Raw genomic sequence first — 13,961 nt, 5'->3', positions numbered from 1 at the left:
CATTTGCTGGCTTTGTGTGTGCAACAAATGCTTTACACTGTCCTGATACTGCCTTACTGCTCGACCAAGCTACCACTTTAGAGAGTAAGGTCTATATCTAACTTAAGCCTCTGCCAAACCTCTGTGGACTCTGTACACCCTGTATCTATTTGGGAACAGTATATACAGAGCCACTTTCTCACACCACCTATTTTCATGTGTGGATTTTGCACTAGAGTTGAGAGTACTTGACTTTTCACACAGAGCTTTTTGTGTTTCAGGAAAAGCAGCGTTATTGTGGCAGCTGATGAGAGCACTATAAGCTGGGGGCCATCTCCTACCTACGGGGAGTTGGTAAGTGGTACTGTTAAAATGTCAAGTGATGGCCTTCGTGTGGCATGATGCGAACCTTAAACCAATCCCTGCTCTGTGCGAAGCTCCTTACCATTTCCTTATTTTCTGAACTCTTTAAAAGCACTGACCTCCCCATTCCCAACAAGTCCTTGAAGTTTCTCGTTGTCCTTATTACTTGGTGCACAAGGTTTTCTGCTGCTTCTGTCCCACTGAAATGTCCGTTATTTGTGTTTTTACCTTTTTCTGGGATTACCCTCATCAGGACCCATTTTGTTTTTTAGGGATATGGAGAGGGCAAAGCCAAATCTTCCACCACGGCACAAGAAGTGAAGACACTGGATGGCATTTACATAGAGCAGGTGAGCTGAATTACTTTTAATTACCTTTGATGCCTGGCCACTTGTTAGAAAATCATTAGGTATGGACTTGCACTCTTTTTCATTTTGAATGAGTTCTATTGGTTTTCTATAGCTGACAATCCCATTTATAACCTCTATACAGCTCAGTAATTCAAATAAATACTCCAATTAGTAAAGTAAACATACATTTCAACAAAGAACACGAACCATCCCTCGCCTTCCCCGGACACAACAACCTTTTGTGGAACGTTGTTACTTCAATTATGTTTCACAAACCACCTTCAAAGAGGTTCATTTTAAGTACCACAGCTGTCCTGCCTATTGCAGAATTACCCAGTAATATCACAACAGATTAATCAAACCAACGTATTCTTGTTCCTCATACATATACATCAACACATGCTTCCAGGGTGTTACCGGTAAGTGATGGGTAGAGACTAATTGGTCCCTTACCTGGGGTGTCAATCCTCTCTATTATGCCACCCTCCTGTGGAAGGGGGGCAAAGTCCTATCCCTGTTTGGATGGTGGGCACTGAAAAATGTGCTTCGCCTCCACCACCTGAGGGGTGGAGTTGGCAAGGAGGTACACCTATTCTCACTCAGTTTTCTGGCCCGTTCTCATGCCAAAAGTCGGTGTTTGAACCAGGGGCTGCTATCTGCTGCTAGAAACATGTCTGGTGGTGGCAGGCTCCCCAAATCCTGTCCGAGACCACGCCAGAGTTGTTAGGTTTTTTCAGGGGGTGCTTCGGAGGTGCCCTCTGGGTACATGTTTTAATAAATCTATCACTTGCGTTAGTGTGGGTTTACTACCGGGAGGAGTTTGGTAGCAAACACTCCTGGGATCAGGGAAGCCATCATGGTGCTGGGGAACTCAAGGTGTTGAGGTTTCAGCCCAAGTACTCTGTGGCTTCCCTGGCATTTAAATATTAAGAATAGACTTAAATTGTGTATGGGCATATCTGCTCATACAGATATGCCCACACCTGAGATGTAGAGCACCCTTCCTTGGGGCTTGTAAGGCCTGCTAGAGGGAGACTTAATCATACCTTAGGCAGTGCCACTTGACATGGCACATAGACAGATTGCCATGTTGACCTTGTCGTTTTTTCTCTGTAGCAAGACATGCTGGCTGCTTTGGCAATTTGCATGGCCTTGGTGAGGAGTCCCTATGGGACCCAATTCAGTCCCAATGCCTTGGGTACCAGGGGGAAACATTTACTAGGGGCTTACTGGGAGGCGGGGGCGGGGAGGTTGAATTATTGCCAATCATGGTACAGTTTTAGGAAAGAGGCTCTGGCACAGGGGACCAAGTTGGCAGGGACCCTGTGCACTTTCAATCGAAACAGGCAAGCACTCCAAAAGAACTGTGAGGACTCTGGACTGTTGAATACCCGACACTGGAACGCACCAATGAGCCTGTGCCCCCTAGCCCAAATCGAACTTGGCCAATGGTGCCAGCATGGTCTCCAGAGACCAAGCCCTCCTTGGGTTTACCCACAGTTAACCCTCTACAGCGAGTGTCACTGATGATGAAAACCTGATGCCTCTGAACACCTCTGCACCTGGCTGCCCAGGCCAGAGGAGGAGAGTACCAAAGATGTGCCCACGTCCTCAGAGCGAGACCTGAGCCCCCTTGTTGGTTCAGCCTGGCTGGTCTCACAGTATCATCGTGGAGCCTCTTTGCATCCGGCCCATTTTCCATAGGATAAAATTGGGCACCTGACGCTGAAGAGCACTTCTGCACCCGGCCGCCCCAGTGCGCGCCCCCCCTCCCCAGGTAGCCTGTTGTAGCTGCCTTGAACCTTGCCCCATACTCGCCTTAAGTCTAGAAGACTGGTCCTGTAAGTCGTTGTAGTGCATTCGGGCACTTTACATGTTTTTATCCCCATAGTGCAATTTGTGGGAGCAGTAATGTTATCCCCAAGTGTCAACCTTTGAAACCTGTAAAAATTCATAACTTGAAAAGTACTTGCCTGATTCCGATCTTGGTATCTAAATTCTTAAAGTGATATGTTATTTTTATAAATTGGTTTCAGATTTCTTTATTGGGTGCGTGTCTCACTTACTGCCTGTGTTCGTGCAATAAATGCTGATCACTTCCCTCTGATAGGCCCAACTGCCCGCCCACACTACCAATAAAGGGGTGTTATTTGTGTCTAATTCCTTTGGGGTTTGCCTGGACTCTTCACACAGTGTACCTCTTTTTGGTCAACTATACAAGGAGCAAACTTTGTACAGTCCAGAATATTTTAATAGGAAATTAAGCACACTTGGGTTCTCCCTAAAATTGAAGTTTTACTTCTGCCTGCAGGCTTTTTTTGTATAAATTTTTTTTACTCCAATCTGACCCTTTCATTTTCTTTCTCATTGCCTGCAATAGGCTCGCCAGTGAGCTGCATCTATCATCCCAATTCAGATTGAAGGACAACTTTCTTCGCTAAACTTAATATTGTCTGTGCTGTCTGGACTGCTCTCCTAGCCTTTTCAGAGCCGTCCTTTTTCTGACCGCTAAATTCCTATAGCATTATGAGCGCTACGTGTTTGGTAGTTAAAGGACCCTGGTCTAATATTGTGATATGTTATTGAATTGGTTTTAGTGTGAATTTACAGATTAAACTGCACCACATGTGACGTTACTTCCATTTTTGCTGTTCATGAATACGTCCTTATGTTGTGTTTCAGTGATGCTTACATGATTTTTGTTCATTTCTTTTTAAAGGGTACACGTGTTTGGCGCAAAGTTGTCTTATTTAAGATGCACTGTGACCTGTTCCTAAGGTCTGCTACTAAGCTATCCTAATGTCTACTATAGTAGCCAAGAGGAGGACAGGAACTCTTAACTTTGAAATGTTAAAATGGAAAGTAGAATCTATTTGTTATCGGAGGAGAGATTAAAGTTGAAGACCGTTACGTGGCATCACAGACCTGCCAGCTCTTAGCTTTTATTCTATGCTTAACTGAGGCTGGGTGTTGTAGGAGGAGCCGGAGCATGGAGAATGTGTGTGAGAATGTTTGTTTTGAAGGTGCAAAGACCAGCATATTCTTTCACTAGTCTTTGGATTAGCATGGTCTCAGGCTGCCTTGTTTGGATCTACTTAGTGTTCTGTAGTGTCCAAAGGGTGGGCAAGGGCCATTTAATGTTGCAGAAGCTACCTCTTCACAGAAGTTGGTCATCTTATCTAGTTGCTATTGAATGAACATTGTCCGGATATACTCAGCAACTTTCTTCATACTGAACTAGAGGCTTGATTCGTGGGGTAGGCCAATCCTAGGTCAGAATGTTTTTAAATGACATTGCCAACTTTGTAAGCCGTAGCTAATACAATTAGTCTGCTCTGCTCAACTGATTTTGTGGACCGTGTAATCAAAGACAACATAATTGCTACCACCTCAGGTTTCCATGACTGCTGAATCAACACAGCAGTCCAAATGGAGAGTTGCAATGTATTTTGCGTGAATGTGATCTCACTTGCACGTGTGCTGGCTCTGCTACTTAAATTTGTTCTTTGCTTTCCTTTTGGTATTATGCCTACTGAACTACTTTTACTGGCACCCTGTAATCGTCCATGTTGTTTACAGACTATTCGAGGCATGTGTGGCTGTAGATACACATGCTTTGCATATTCCTGCAATCTATTGTTTGGTTCGGAAGTTTGCAAGTTGTTCTTCAAAGAAGTCTTTTGAGTCACGAAGTAAGATGACTCCTCTTGGTAATAGTGCACATGGACATTGACTATTTGTTTTCTTTCCGCCATCGGGTTCGGATGTGTTTTGCGGCAAGAAAGTTTTCGGGATCCATTTGGTGCGCGATTCACTCTACTCCTCTGTATTGTTTCAAGTGCATTTCCCATTATTCGCGTATCGAAATTTAGAAGACTTTTACCAATTTGGGTTGCAGCACTCCAACCGCGGCCTTCTGGCCTAGCCCGTCCGGGTTAAGTTACACTCCGTACTAACTTTGCTGATGGAATAGACTCCGTTTCTATTCTGTCCTCGGTGCCACTCAAATTCCCGCGAACCGACCTTCACAAAGTCTGCAATTTGTGCTTGTCGTCAGAGTACAAAGATTGAAACGACTGACAGGCTTCTAAGAAAACTTTGCAAGACCATCTGGCTTAATGCATTGTAAAGAACCTACTCCAAATATCTTCAACCAAGAAAATATCGACTAGGAAGACATGGAAGCGTCGGCTGCCGAAGAAGTGGCGTTTTCCGTTCAAGACTCCAACTCCAGACTAGAGATCGATTTGGAGTCCCATGATCTTCTCCATGCTCAAGATACCATGAGTACCCAAATCCCTCGCCCGCTTTTATTAAGCTGGCTCTGTATATACCAAAATGAGGTATCGTGTGCATACAGTCCAGTGGAACCCCAAAGGTAGCAGAGGTAATACGTAGATGGCACCTTACTGTCTATTTGTGGTGGTGTGGGCGAGCAGTAAGGCTTTATCAGAGGGTAGTGTAAGCATTTGTTGTACACACTCTGGCAAGAAATGATGTCACACACTCAGACTGAATTCAGACCAATTTGTATCAAAACTTTTGTTTTATTTCTAGAACCAAGTTAAGCCTGGTGCAGGTAAGTGAAATAATACTTTGCAATATTTATGCAGTGAATTACCGTTGAATGCAGATTCAAATGCAGTTGGTTGATTTACATGTAAGTCAACCGTTCAAAATTACTTTTCAGTTACTTTACAGAATACTGCGCACAGTACTTTATGGATTACTTCTTAAGTTACTGCCTAGATATCACACTGACATTTCCTAGACCAATGGTAAATAATTCAGTTTTTATACATATGCAGATTTTCAATGTTACATGTTGCCCGACAAGATGACATGAATCCAATGTGATCTTGTTCTTTCTAAAGTTTTAAAAGTGAAGTGAAATAAATCACAACTGGCTTTGGAACTAATGACTAAGGCTCATTTTGTTTAATGATTGGTTGAAATTGTGCTATCTGGATACTTTGTATGTTCTAATTCTTCCAGGACTTTGCTTTGAATGCCCCGCCCTCTGTCTCCACACTGAAAGCATAAACCAAGCCTTTCAGCTCCACTCCGAGCCAAGACCACTCCTCTTCAGCTCCTAAACCATTGGCAGTGAAAGAGAAGCCAACTTAGGTTCCAAAACTTTCAGCATCTAAACAAAAACCTGCTCCTCAAACCCTTACATAGCCCATTTTACTAACTATGCAAGAAAGACTCTATTCAAAATAAAATAAACATTTATCCAGAGACTGGACGCATTATAACAACTTGCTTCCGTACCATCTCCCAAAAGGCAAACTTCTAGGACATTCATGAGAAAATACCTATAAAAGATATAACTACCAGTCCCCTGCCCTCTATTCCTCCTTCACCACCACCACCACATTCACCTATATACCATTGGTGCCTCATTCATCACAAACTCTCTACCTCAGGGTTCTCCTCACACAGACCCAGACTTATTTTTCGGGGTGATGATAGTACATCTCCACCAGACTCCTGGCAGGATTATAATATACATACGCCACAAGATACAGATCCTTATTTTTATCCTGCGCAACCATCACCTCCAGATAACATCTCCTAGCAGTAGCTTATAGCTAGAGCAGCTGCATATTGTGGGGTCACTCTACATAAAGAAGCCTTAGAAGAATACATTTTATTTGAAACATTAGGGAATGCACACAGAACATCCCGTGTTAAAGGGTATTCTGCATCATGCAGACGATATTTTTAAAGACCCTGCACATGCACAAATGATTGCACCTAGGGTGGACAAAAAGTAAAAACAATCAGACCCAATTTTTATTAGGTGAGCTTCCACCAGACTCATTAGTTGTCTAATGCTTTTAAAAGAGCAAACTCACCAACCACCGGTGAGGCACCACCACCTGACAAGGAGTCAAAACTCATAGATGCCTCCATCAAGAGTTGCTACAGTATCAGTCGATCATTGGCTGATAGCCAATACACGGGGTCTGCTTGCCAGATACCACAGCTCACTGGGATGAAATGGAAGAATTATTTAAATATCTCCCAGAGGAGCATAAGAAAAAGGATCCAGAGTTAGTTCAAGAGGGAAAATCAATTTAAACTCCTCAATCACGTGTGCTTTAGATGCTGCTGACACAGCTGCCAGAGAGATTAATACCAGTGTCCTCCTAAGAAGGAATGCTTGGGTGTGTGTGTATATATATCTGGTTTCAAACCAGAAGTTCAGCAGACCTTACTAAATGCCTTTTTCGAGAAAAGGCATCTCTTCGGCCCACAAGTGGTTGAGGCTTGATAGAAAATGACAAGGTACACGAGTGGCTTAACCCATGGGAGCACTTCAGACGCCCACCAACCGAGGCTCCTTTCGTCGATAATTTTAGAGGACTGCCAAAGAACACTTTCACAGAAGCCTTCACATCCTCGTACAGGATACAACCTCTAGCCTCTCCATCCAGAGGCTTTTACAGGGGCAACTATAGGGGTAACCCCTCCAAAAGTCAGGGTAAAGGTGCCCCATCCTGTACCTCCCCATCTGGAAACAGTGTCTCCATAATCATTATCCCCCTGGCCCCCAATAGTCCTACACCTATCTGGGTAGACTGCCGCAGTTTCTTCCCACTTGGCAATAAAAAACTTCAGATAAGTAGTTGTTAGGAATTAGCTAACATGTTATTGACAGGAGCACCTCTGCAATCCACCCAGTATTCCACCTCGCACTCGTAGGTTTTCTCGGGAGCATCAACAACTTCTCAAACTGGAAGTACAAGCTCTATTAATCAAAGTAGCCATAGAGCCAGTTCCAATACAAAATCAAGGATCAGGGTTTACTCCCTGGACTTTCTAATTCCCAAAAAAAGGATGCTTCTCAAAGGCCTATTTTAGACTTCAGGCCCATAAACCACTTCATACTGTCTGAGCACTTCCATATGGTCACACTTCAACAAGTAATTCCACTTAATACGGCAGGTGACTTCATGTCTGCACTAGACTTGGAGGACTCATATTTTTGTATCCCTATTCACCAGCACATCGCAAATATTTGCGATTTGTCACAGCAGGAAAGGATTATCAAGTCAAGGTCCTTCCGCTAGTGAGCACCCAGTGTTCACCAAATGCTCAGCAGTGGTAGCAGCCCATCTAAGAAGACTCATTTATGTCTTTCAATATCTAGACGATTGGCTTCTCAATGCCAGCACACACCATCTGTGTCAACAACCCACTTGGACCGTCATAATCTACATCAGTTAGGATTCAGAATCAACGCTCAAATCCAATCTTCAACCCTCACAACTACAAACCTATCTAGAAGTTATGGCAAAACGCTCAGACAGACCTAGCCTATCCAAATACTGCTATAGTTCAACATTTTCAGACACTGCTCCCAGAATTTCATCCCAATCGATTCTTGACAGTCCTAGAGCTTTCAGCTGTTCACCTAGCGTTAAAAGCATTTCTAGTTCACCTAATAGGCAAGGTTGTCCTAGTCCGAACGGACAGTATGACAGCCACGTACTGTATACAAAAAAGGGCAGGGGGGGGGCACACTCTACAGTTGTCACGCCTCTCTCAGACCATTTGGTGGTGGACAGTACATCACAAAATCCATCTGTTAGCGGAGGACCTCTCTGGAATGGACAATACATTTGCTGACCTCAGGATTCTGCAAAAAGTCCACGAGGAATATTTGCCTATACTTTTCCGCCTCTCCCTCCTTTTTTTTTTTTTTCATTTCTGGTTCGGAAGATAAAGCAGATTTCTCTTGCCCTCATTCTAGTAGCTCCCACATGAGCTCGTCAACGATGGTTCACCCCACTACTCAAACATTCAGTAGTTCCACACTAAAAGCGTCACATCAACCCAAACCTTCTCAATCAGAACCATGGCAAAATCCGACACTCAGAGGAGCTAAACCTAGCAATTTGGTTCTTGAAGTCTTGAGATGGATATCTAAACAGAATGCATGACCATTCTTAAGGAGGCATGCAAACCTACCACTAGAGCTTGCTATGCAGCTAAATGGAAAATATTTGTTATTTATTATAACCACCCAATGGATCTATACAAAACAGTATTCGTTTCCTCTTGCATTTACAACTTTCAGGCTTTGCTTGCATTTCCATACGTCTACATCTTGCAGCAGGAGCTGCCGATCATCAAAATGGGCAACACTTCTTTGTTCAGAGTGTCCGTTATTAAGGCTTTTTTGGAAGACCTTTTAAGAGTGATACCACCAAGGGTCCCAAATGCAACTGCTTGTAATATCAATATTATTCTAAACCGACTTATGGGTCCACCCTTTGAACCCTTACACAATTGCCTCCTCCAATATCTTTCTTGGAAGGTTTCTCTCTTAATTGCCATCACCTCACTAAGGCATGTTGGTGAGCTCCAGGCACTAACTTTAGAAAAACCTTTCTTCCAGCTTCATAGGGATAAGGTGGTTTTTCTTACACACCCAAAATTCCTTCCGAAAGTAGAATCCCCTTTCCACATTAATCTGTTTTAATGGTTTTCTTTCCTCAACCAGATTCTGTAGATGAAAGAGCGCTTCACACACTGGATGTTAAGAGCATTAGTGTTTTATTGACGGGACCAAAGATTTTCGCAAAACAGCCGTTTGTTGCATTTGCTCCCCGCTCCTAAGGGGAAACCTAATGAAAAAATAGGTATTTCAAGATGGATCTTTTAAATGTATCCAAACATGCTATATCTAAGTCAAAAGGACTTTATGCCCCCTAGAGCACACTACCCATAAATTAGGGGCCTCTATGGCTTTCTTAGGCAACATTCCTATAGCTGACTTTTGTAAAGCAGCTACATGGTCTACACTACCAATTTACTAAACACTTTTTTGTGTGGATGTATTAGCATGCCAACAAGCTAATGTAGGACCGTCATTGCTATGTACACTTTTCCTAGCGACTGCAACGTCCATTTGTTAGCCACCACTTTTTGAACGGTACTGCTATACAGTATATACAACGTATGTGGATCTACAGCCACACATGCCTCAAACAGATTGTTACTTATCCTGTAAGCAACTGTTCTTGGCATGAGGTGATTTAGATTCACATACACCCACCCTCCTCTCTGGACACCTGGCCTTTGCAGTACTGCTTTATTTCATATGCATGAACATCTCTTTACTTACACTTATTTATTCTCCATTCTCCCCCTCTTGCGGAAAAACAATGGAGTCGATGCCCATGTGCTCTATTGCCAAGAGAAGTCCTCATCTTACCTTGTGACTCAAAAGACTTCGAAGAAAACCGACTCTCAAACATCCGGACCCAACACTAGATGGCAGGAGTATACAAAGCATGTGAATCTAAAGCTCTACATGCCAAGAACCGATGCATACAGGGTAAGTAACATAATCTTTCGTGTATGTTTGAAGAATTTGTAGGCACCCTTAATTTGACTGTGCGCCTCTTCTTCATAATACTTTGTTATAGAATTTGTGGGATCCCAAAATAAGACCTTGCAGAACAGTTATGTCTGCATAAACTTCAGACACCAAGTTTTGCGATTGAAGACCTTGTTGACTAAGGTTGAATTTAGCACTGAATTCGTTGGATATCTCATAAGGGTAACTGCCTTATTACATTTCCAATGGGAATATTTAAAAGCTGATTTTTTTGTTTTTTTTTGTTTTTTCTTTCCCCTTAGGTTGCCATGGGCTTCCAGCACAGTCTGGTAATTGCACGAGATGAAACTGAGCAAGATGGAGAGAAGCTGAAGAAACTTCCAGAATACAATCCTCGTGTGGTTTAACTGCTCAGCCCCCCTGGACACAATCTTTGAAACTTTCAGTCCCTCAATAATAACTGCTGGGAAATTTCTGAAGCATCTCCTGGCATTCCTATCACCACAGTTGGTGGGGCACGGAGGCTGTAGAACACTTTTCTCCCCTTCAGTATTCTGCGGATGTCCCAACAACTCCATCCGGTGTCTAACCCTCCTCTCAATAGGCGGCTTTGTTGGTGCACCCATGCATTCCATATTGTCCTACTGTAAGACACTCCTCCACAAGGCTGCTATCCTACTTTGGAACTCCTTGTGCATAAGTCATGTGGGTAAACTGGGTACTGTCATTCCAAAGTGAATGTAAGGGGTGTAATTCTATTGGCCAAGATTCATGGGATATTGTCCATGATTATAAAATCATTCCAGTACATTATTGTTAGGTTTTACATTTGTTTTCTCTTGGGGTCTTGAAGGCTAAATGTGCATCTTTTTTGGAAGTGGGTAATTATGTGGTACCAGTGTCTAGCAAGATGGTGATGGAAGAGTGAGGGTTATTCAGCAGTACTGATTAAATAACCCCTTGATTACTTCTCTGCTGGTAGAAACTCCTGTAGACAGTTGCAGTAATTTGTTAGCAAACACTGGAAAGCACAAAGCCTTTTCAAATGAATCCTCTCCTTACTGACTTACCTGTTTCCCATCGTAAAGGATCCTATTGTCAAAGGCAAGTCCCATGTCCTGAATTTCTTCAAAAGTAATTCAGTTTTTAAGGCATGGTATTGCATGAAAAAATGTGGTTAATAGACCCAAATTCTCTTCAACTTTACGTATTTTTACAGTTTCTGAGAACCTATGAAAGATGTTGTTTTCTAATCTGTACGGTTTCCCCAAGGGGAAAGTTAGTTTTATATTTTCCAGAGGGAAATGTTAGTGCAAATGTGTTTGTGTTTTTCTTCCCTCACAATATTTGCTTTTTTTTTTTTTTTTTAAATATATATAGTAAAACATTCCAAACCTCTTACTTGCAATCTGATCTATAAGCAATAGGAATGACTGTAGATGCTAGGGGTGAGACTGCAGAGAAGGTAAGCAGCCGCTTCAAAGTAGATTCTGATTCCCGTTTCTGAGTACCCTTTCAAGCGGTAATGTTATCATTCACTCGCTTTACCTTTGTCAAAGCACTTTTTTTTCATATGTATTCAGTTTTGTGCCGGTTCCAGTGCTTCATTGGTTTGTAGGGGCACTGTGGAATGGAGAAGCGAACATTCTTTAATGATTCCATGCCATTGTATTTTGTTATTTTTTTTATTTTGGCCATTGATAAATAAGACACGGACCTTTTTAGGACCTGTGACGGATGTCTGTTGTGGCCAAGCTTCCTTTTCTGTACTGGCAAGCTTACATGCTTGAGGCTCCATCAAGAGTTGCCAGTTATCTCTGGGAGAGTTATAACTGGATCAGAGTAAACCATATCGGACAATATCTCCCCATGAGTTAACTGAGATTACAAGTTATTTTACACAAGATGGGAAATATGAGGCAGAGCCTGGAATACCAGATCTGTTTCTGCATGTTTTAGACATCTTGCCAATAAGTCTGGGTCCAGACACACCAGCAAAGGCTAGTTGCCTGGAGTTTTATTCCTTCTGGCAAGATGCTGTGGGGCCATCTGTGTTCAGAGGATGTTTTTGCTAGTACTACTCTGCTGCCGTTTAGGAAGAATGCCCTTGACACTTCTGTCTAGATCTGTTTTATTTCTTGATTATCAATGCAAAATATCTAATAGCTTTTTCAAGACATTAATTCCCGGATTTAGAGGTTTTTAGATTGTGAAGCGATACATTTCTGTTAAAAAGGGTGCTTCTTTCATGCTTTGATGCTGCCGTGATGCTCTACTGTTTCCCGCCACCGAGCAGTGCCTGTGTAAATCTGTTGCTTTCTTCTTTCTTCCTCTCCTATCTGCACTGAATGACTGAGAGATTTGTTCTTTGTATTAAGTTGGTATCCTGGACACTCGAGTGGTACTTGCTGTTACATTGCAAGAATGGGTGTGGGTGAAAAACTGATTGCAGTTAACAAGCCTGAGCAATTGTGGAATCTGAATGTGTCCAGATTCCACTATGTGGGAGAGCTTGTTGACTTGCTCACTGGCTGAGTTTGAGAACGGAGTGCCTGGTATCCATGAACGTTTGTGTCCAACTCGTTTTCCTATGTTGGATCCCCACTGTGTGCGATGAGCACTCTTGTCACTGGCTCCCAGAGATGATGTATTTTCCAAATTGAGGTATACCCTAACTTCATCCTTTTATTTTTATTCTGTCCCTTGTATCTTATGAGGGACTCAAAAAGCTGATGTTAAGGTAGTCTTGGAAGTTAAATTGGGTTAGGGAGCTCCAATTTGCTTCCTAGACAGATTTGTTAGCATACGGAGTGCCTACAACTTTATGCCAAAATTTGGGCTGTCTTGTTTCTTTCCACTTGCAAACACTATCTAGGTTTGTAAGAGATGGACATATCTGTTGCATAAAAGCCCAGTAGATTGAGATTTATCAGCGGTCAATGCTTATCCATCTCGCTGTTTTTTTTTTTTTGGGGCACAATCTAGGCATGAAGTTCAGAATGTAACTTTTCCTGTTCTAATGGTTACTCCCAGCCTCACCAATTCATCTGAAATAACATCTTCAGTGATGCATAGGGCTTTGCTGTAATATACTGAGTCCTAAAAATTCCAAGTTGTCCATTCCATCAGCCTCTAGATTCTCAAGGTTTTTTCTTCCTCTTCTCTATCATTTTGAGGGTTTAATGCCAATCTCTTTACTTTTGGTGCTTGTTTTGTAATTATTATTGTATACTAAGAAGGTGAATTTGTTTTAGTAAGTTAAAAATTGAACGCCTGAAGACATTAAATGCTCTTGCTTTCTTTAAGGAAAAACCTGGAAGGTATCTGAAGAAAATACTTGATAATTTGTATAGCAAGTAATGGGTACATTCTTGGCTCCTGAAAATCCGCATCTGGTGCCTGTGAGGTGTATTCATCCTGACTCCAATAAAGGCTGTAACCAGTGATACAGGTCCTTTTCCTCCAAGCTCTGCTACCATCACCACCTCCATACCTATCTGCATTTCTGATGAGCATCAGTTGTGTTTTTCCACACATCTTGAAGCTGGTGTTTTGAAGATTTTAAGGTTCCAGGTTTTTAGTGTTATAAACTGTTCTGGTTCGTTTTATTTTAATTATTTCTTGAAGTAAACGTTTGAATAAAAATACATCATTCTAACTTGTGTTGGTCAGTCCTTTTTCTCAAGGGGAACAATACTTATTTACTGCGTTCTAAATGCCTATTAATTGAAGCCACGTGAGGAACAATCTGGTCAATTTCTTCTGATTGACTTGCCGTCCTAGACCCTGTCCATTTTGATACAGTTCTTTCACTGTTTGTAGCTTTCTGGGTTGCTGGCTAAAGGTTTATCTTTTTCACAAAGCTAACCTTGCTACAAAGCAGGTCTGATGTCTTTTCCACTTAAAGGGAATGC

The 13,961-nt window shown here is 42.3% G+C and overlaps 1 protein-coding gene across 2 annotated transcripts in view; it reads left to right on the top strand.

The window, feature by feature from the left end:
* RCC2 (regulator of chromosome condensation 2) overlaps positions 1 to 13,705 on the top strand; it is a 115,030-nt gene extending 101,325 nt beyond the window's left edge. For both annotated transcript variants that reach the window (XM_085608651.1, XM_085608652.1), the window contains exons 11-13: positions 261 to 333; positions 615 to 692; positions 10,350 to 13,705. In XM_085608651.1, coding sequence (XP_085464777.1) covers positions 261 to 333; positions 615 to 692; positions 10,350 to 10,454 — 256 coding nt within the window. In that variant the 3' untranslated portion in view covers positions 10,455 to 13,705. The remainder of the gene's footprint in view (positions 1 to 260; positions 334 to 614; positions 693 to 10,349) is intronic.
* The last annotated feature ends 256 nt before the right edge of the window (positions 13,706 to 13,961 follow it).

The sequence above is a fragment of the Triturus cristatus genome, chromosome 1_2, assembly GCF_964204655.1.
Source record: "Triturus cristatus chromosome 1_2, aTriCri1.1, whole genome shotgun sequence".
NCBI classification, from domain to species: Eukaryota; Metazoa; Chordata; class Amphibia; order Caudata; family Salamandridae; genus Triturus; species Triturus cristatus.
The sequence above is the reverse complement of the archived record's forward strand: the minus strand, read 5'-3'. Positions and strand labels throughout refer to the sequence as shown.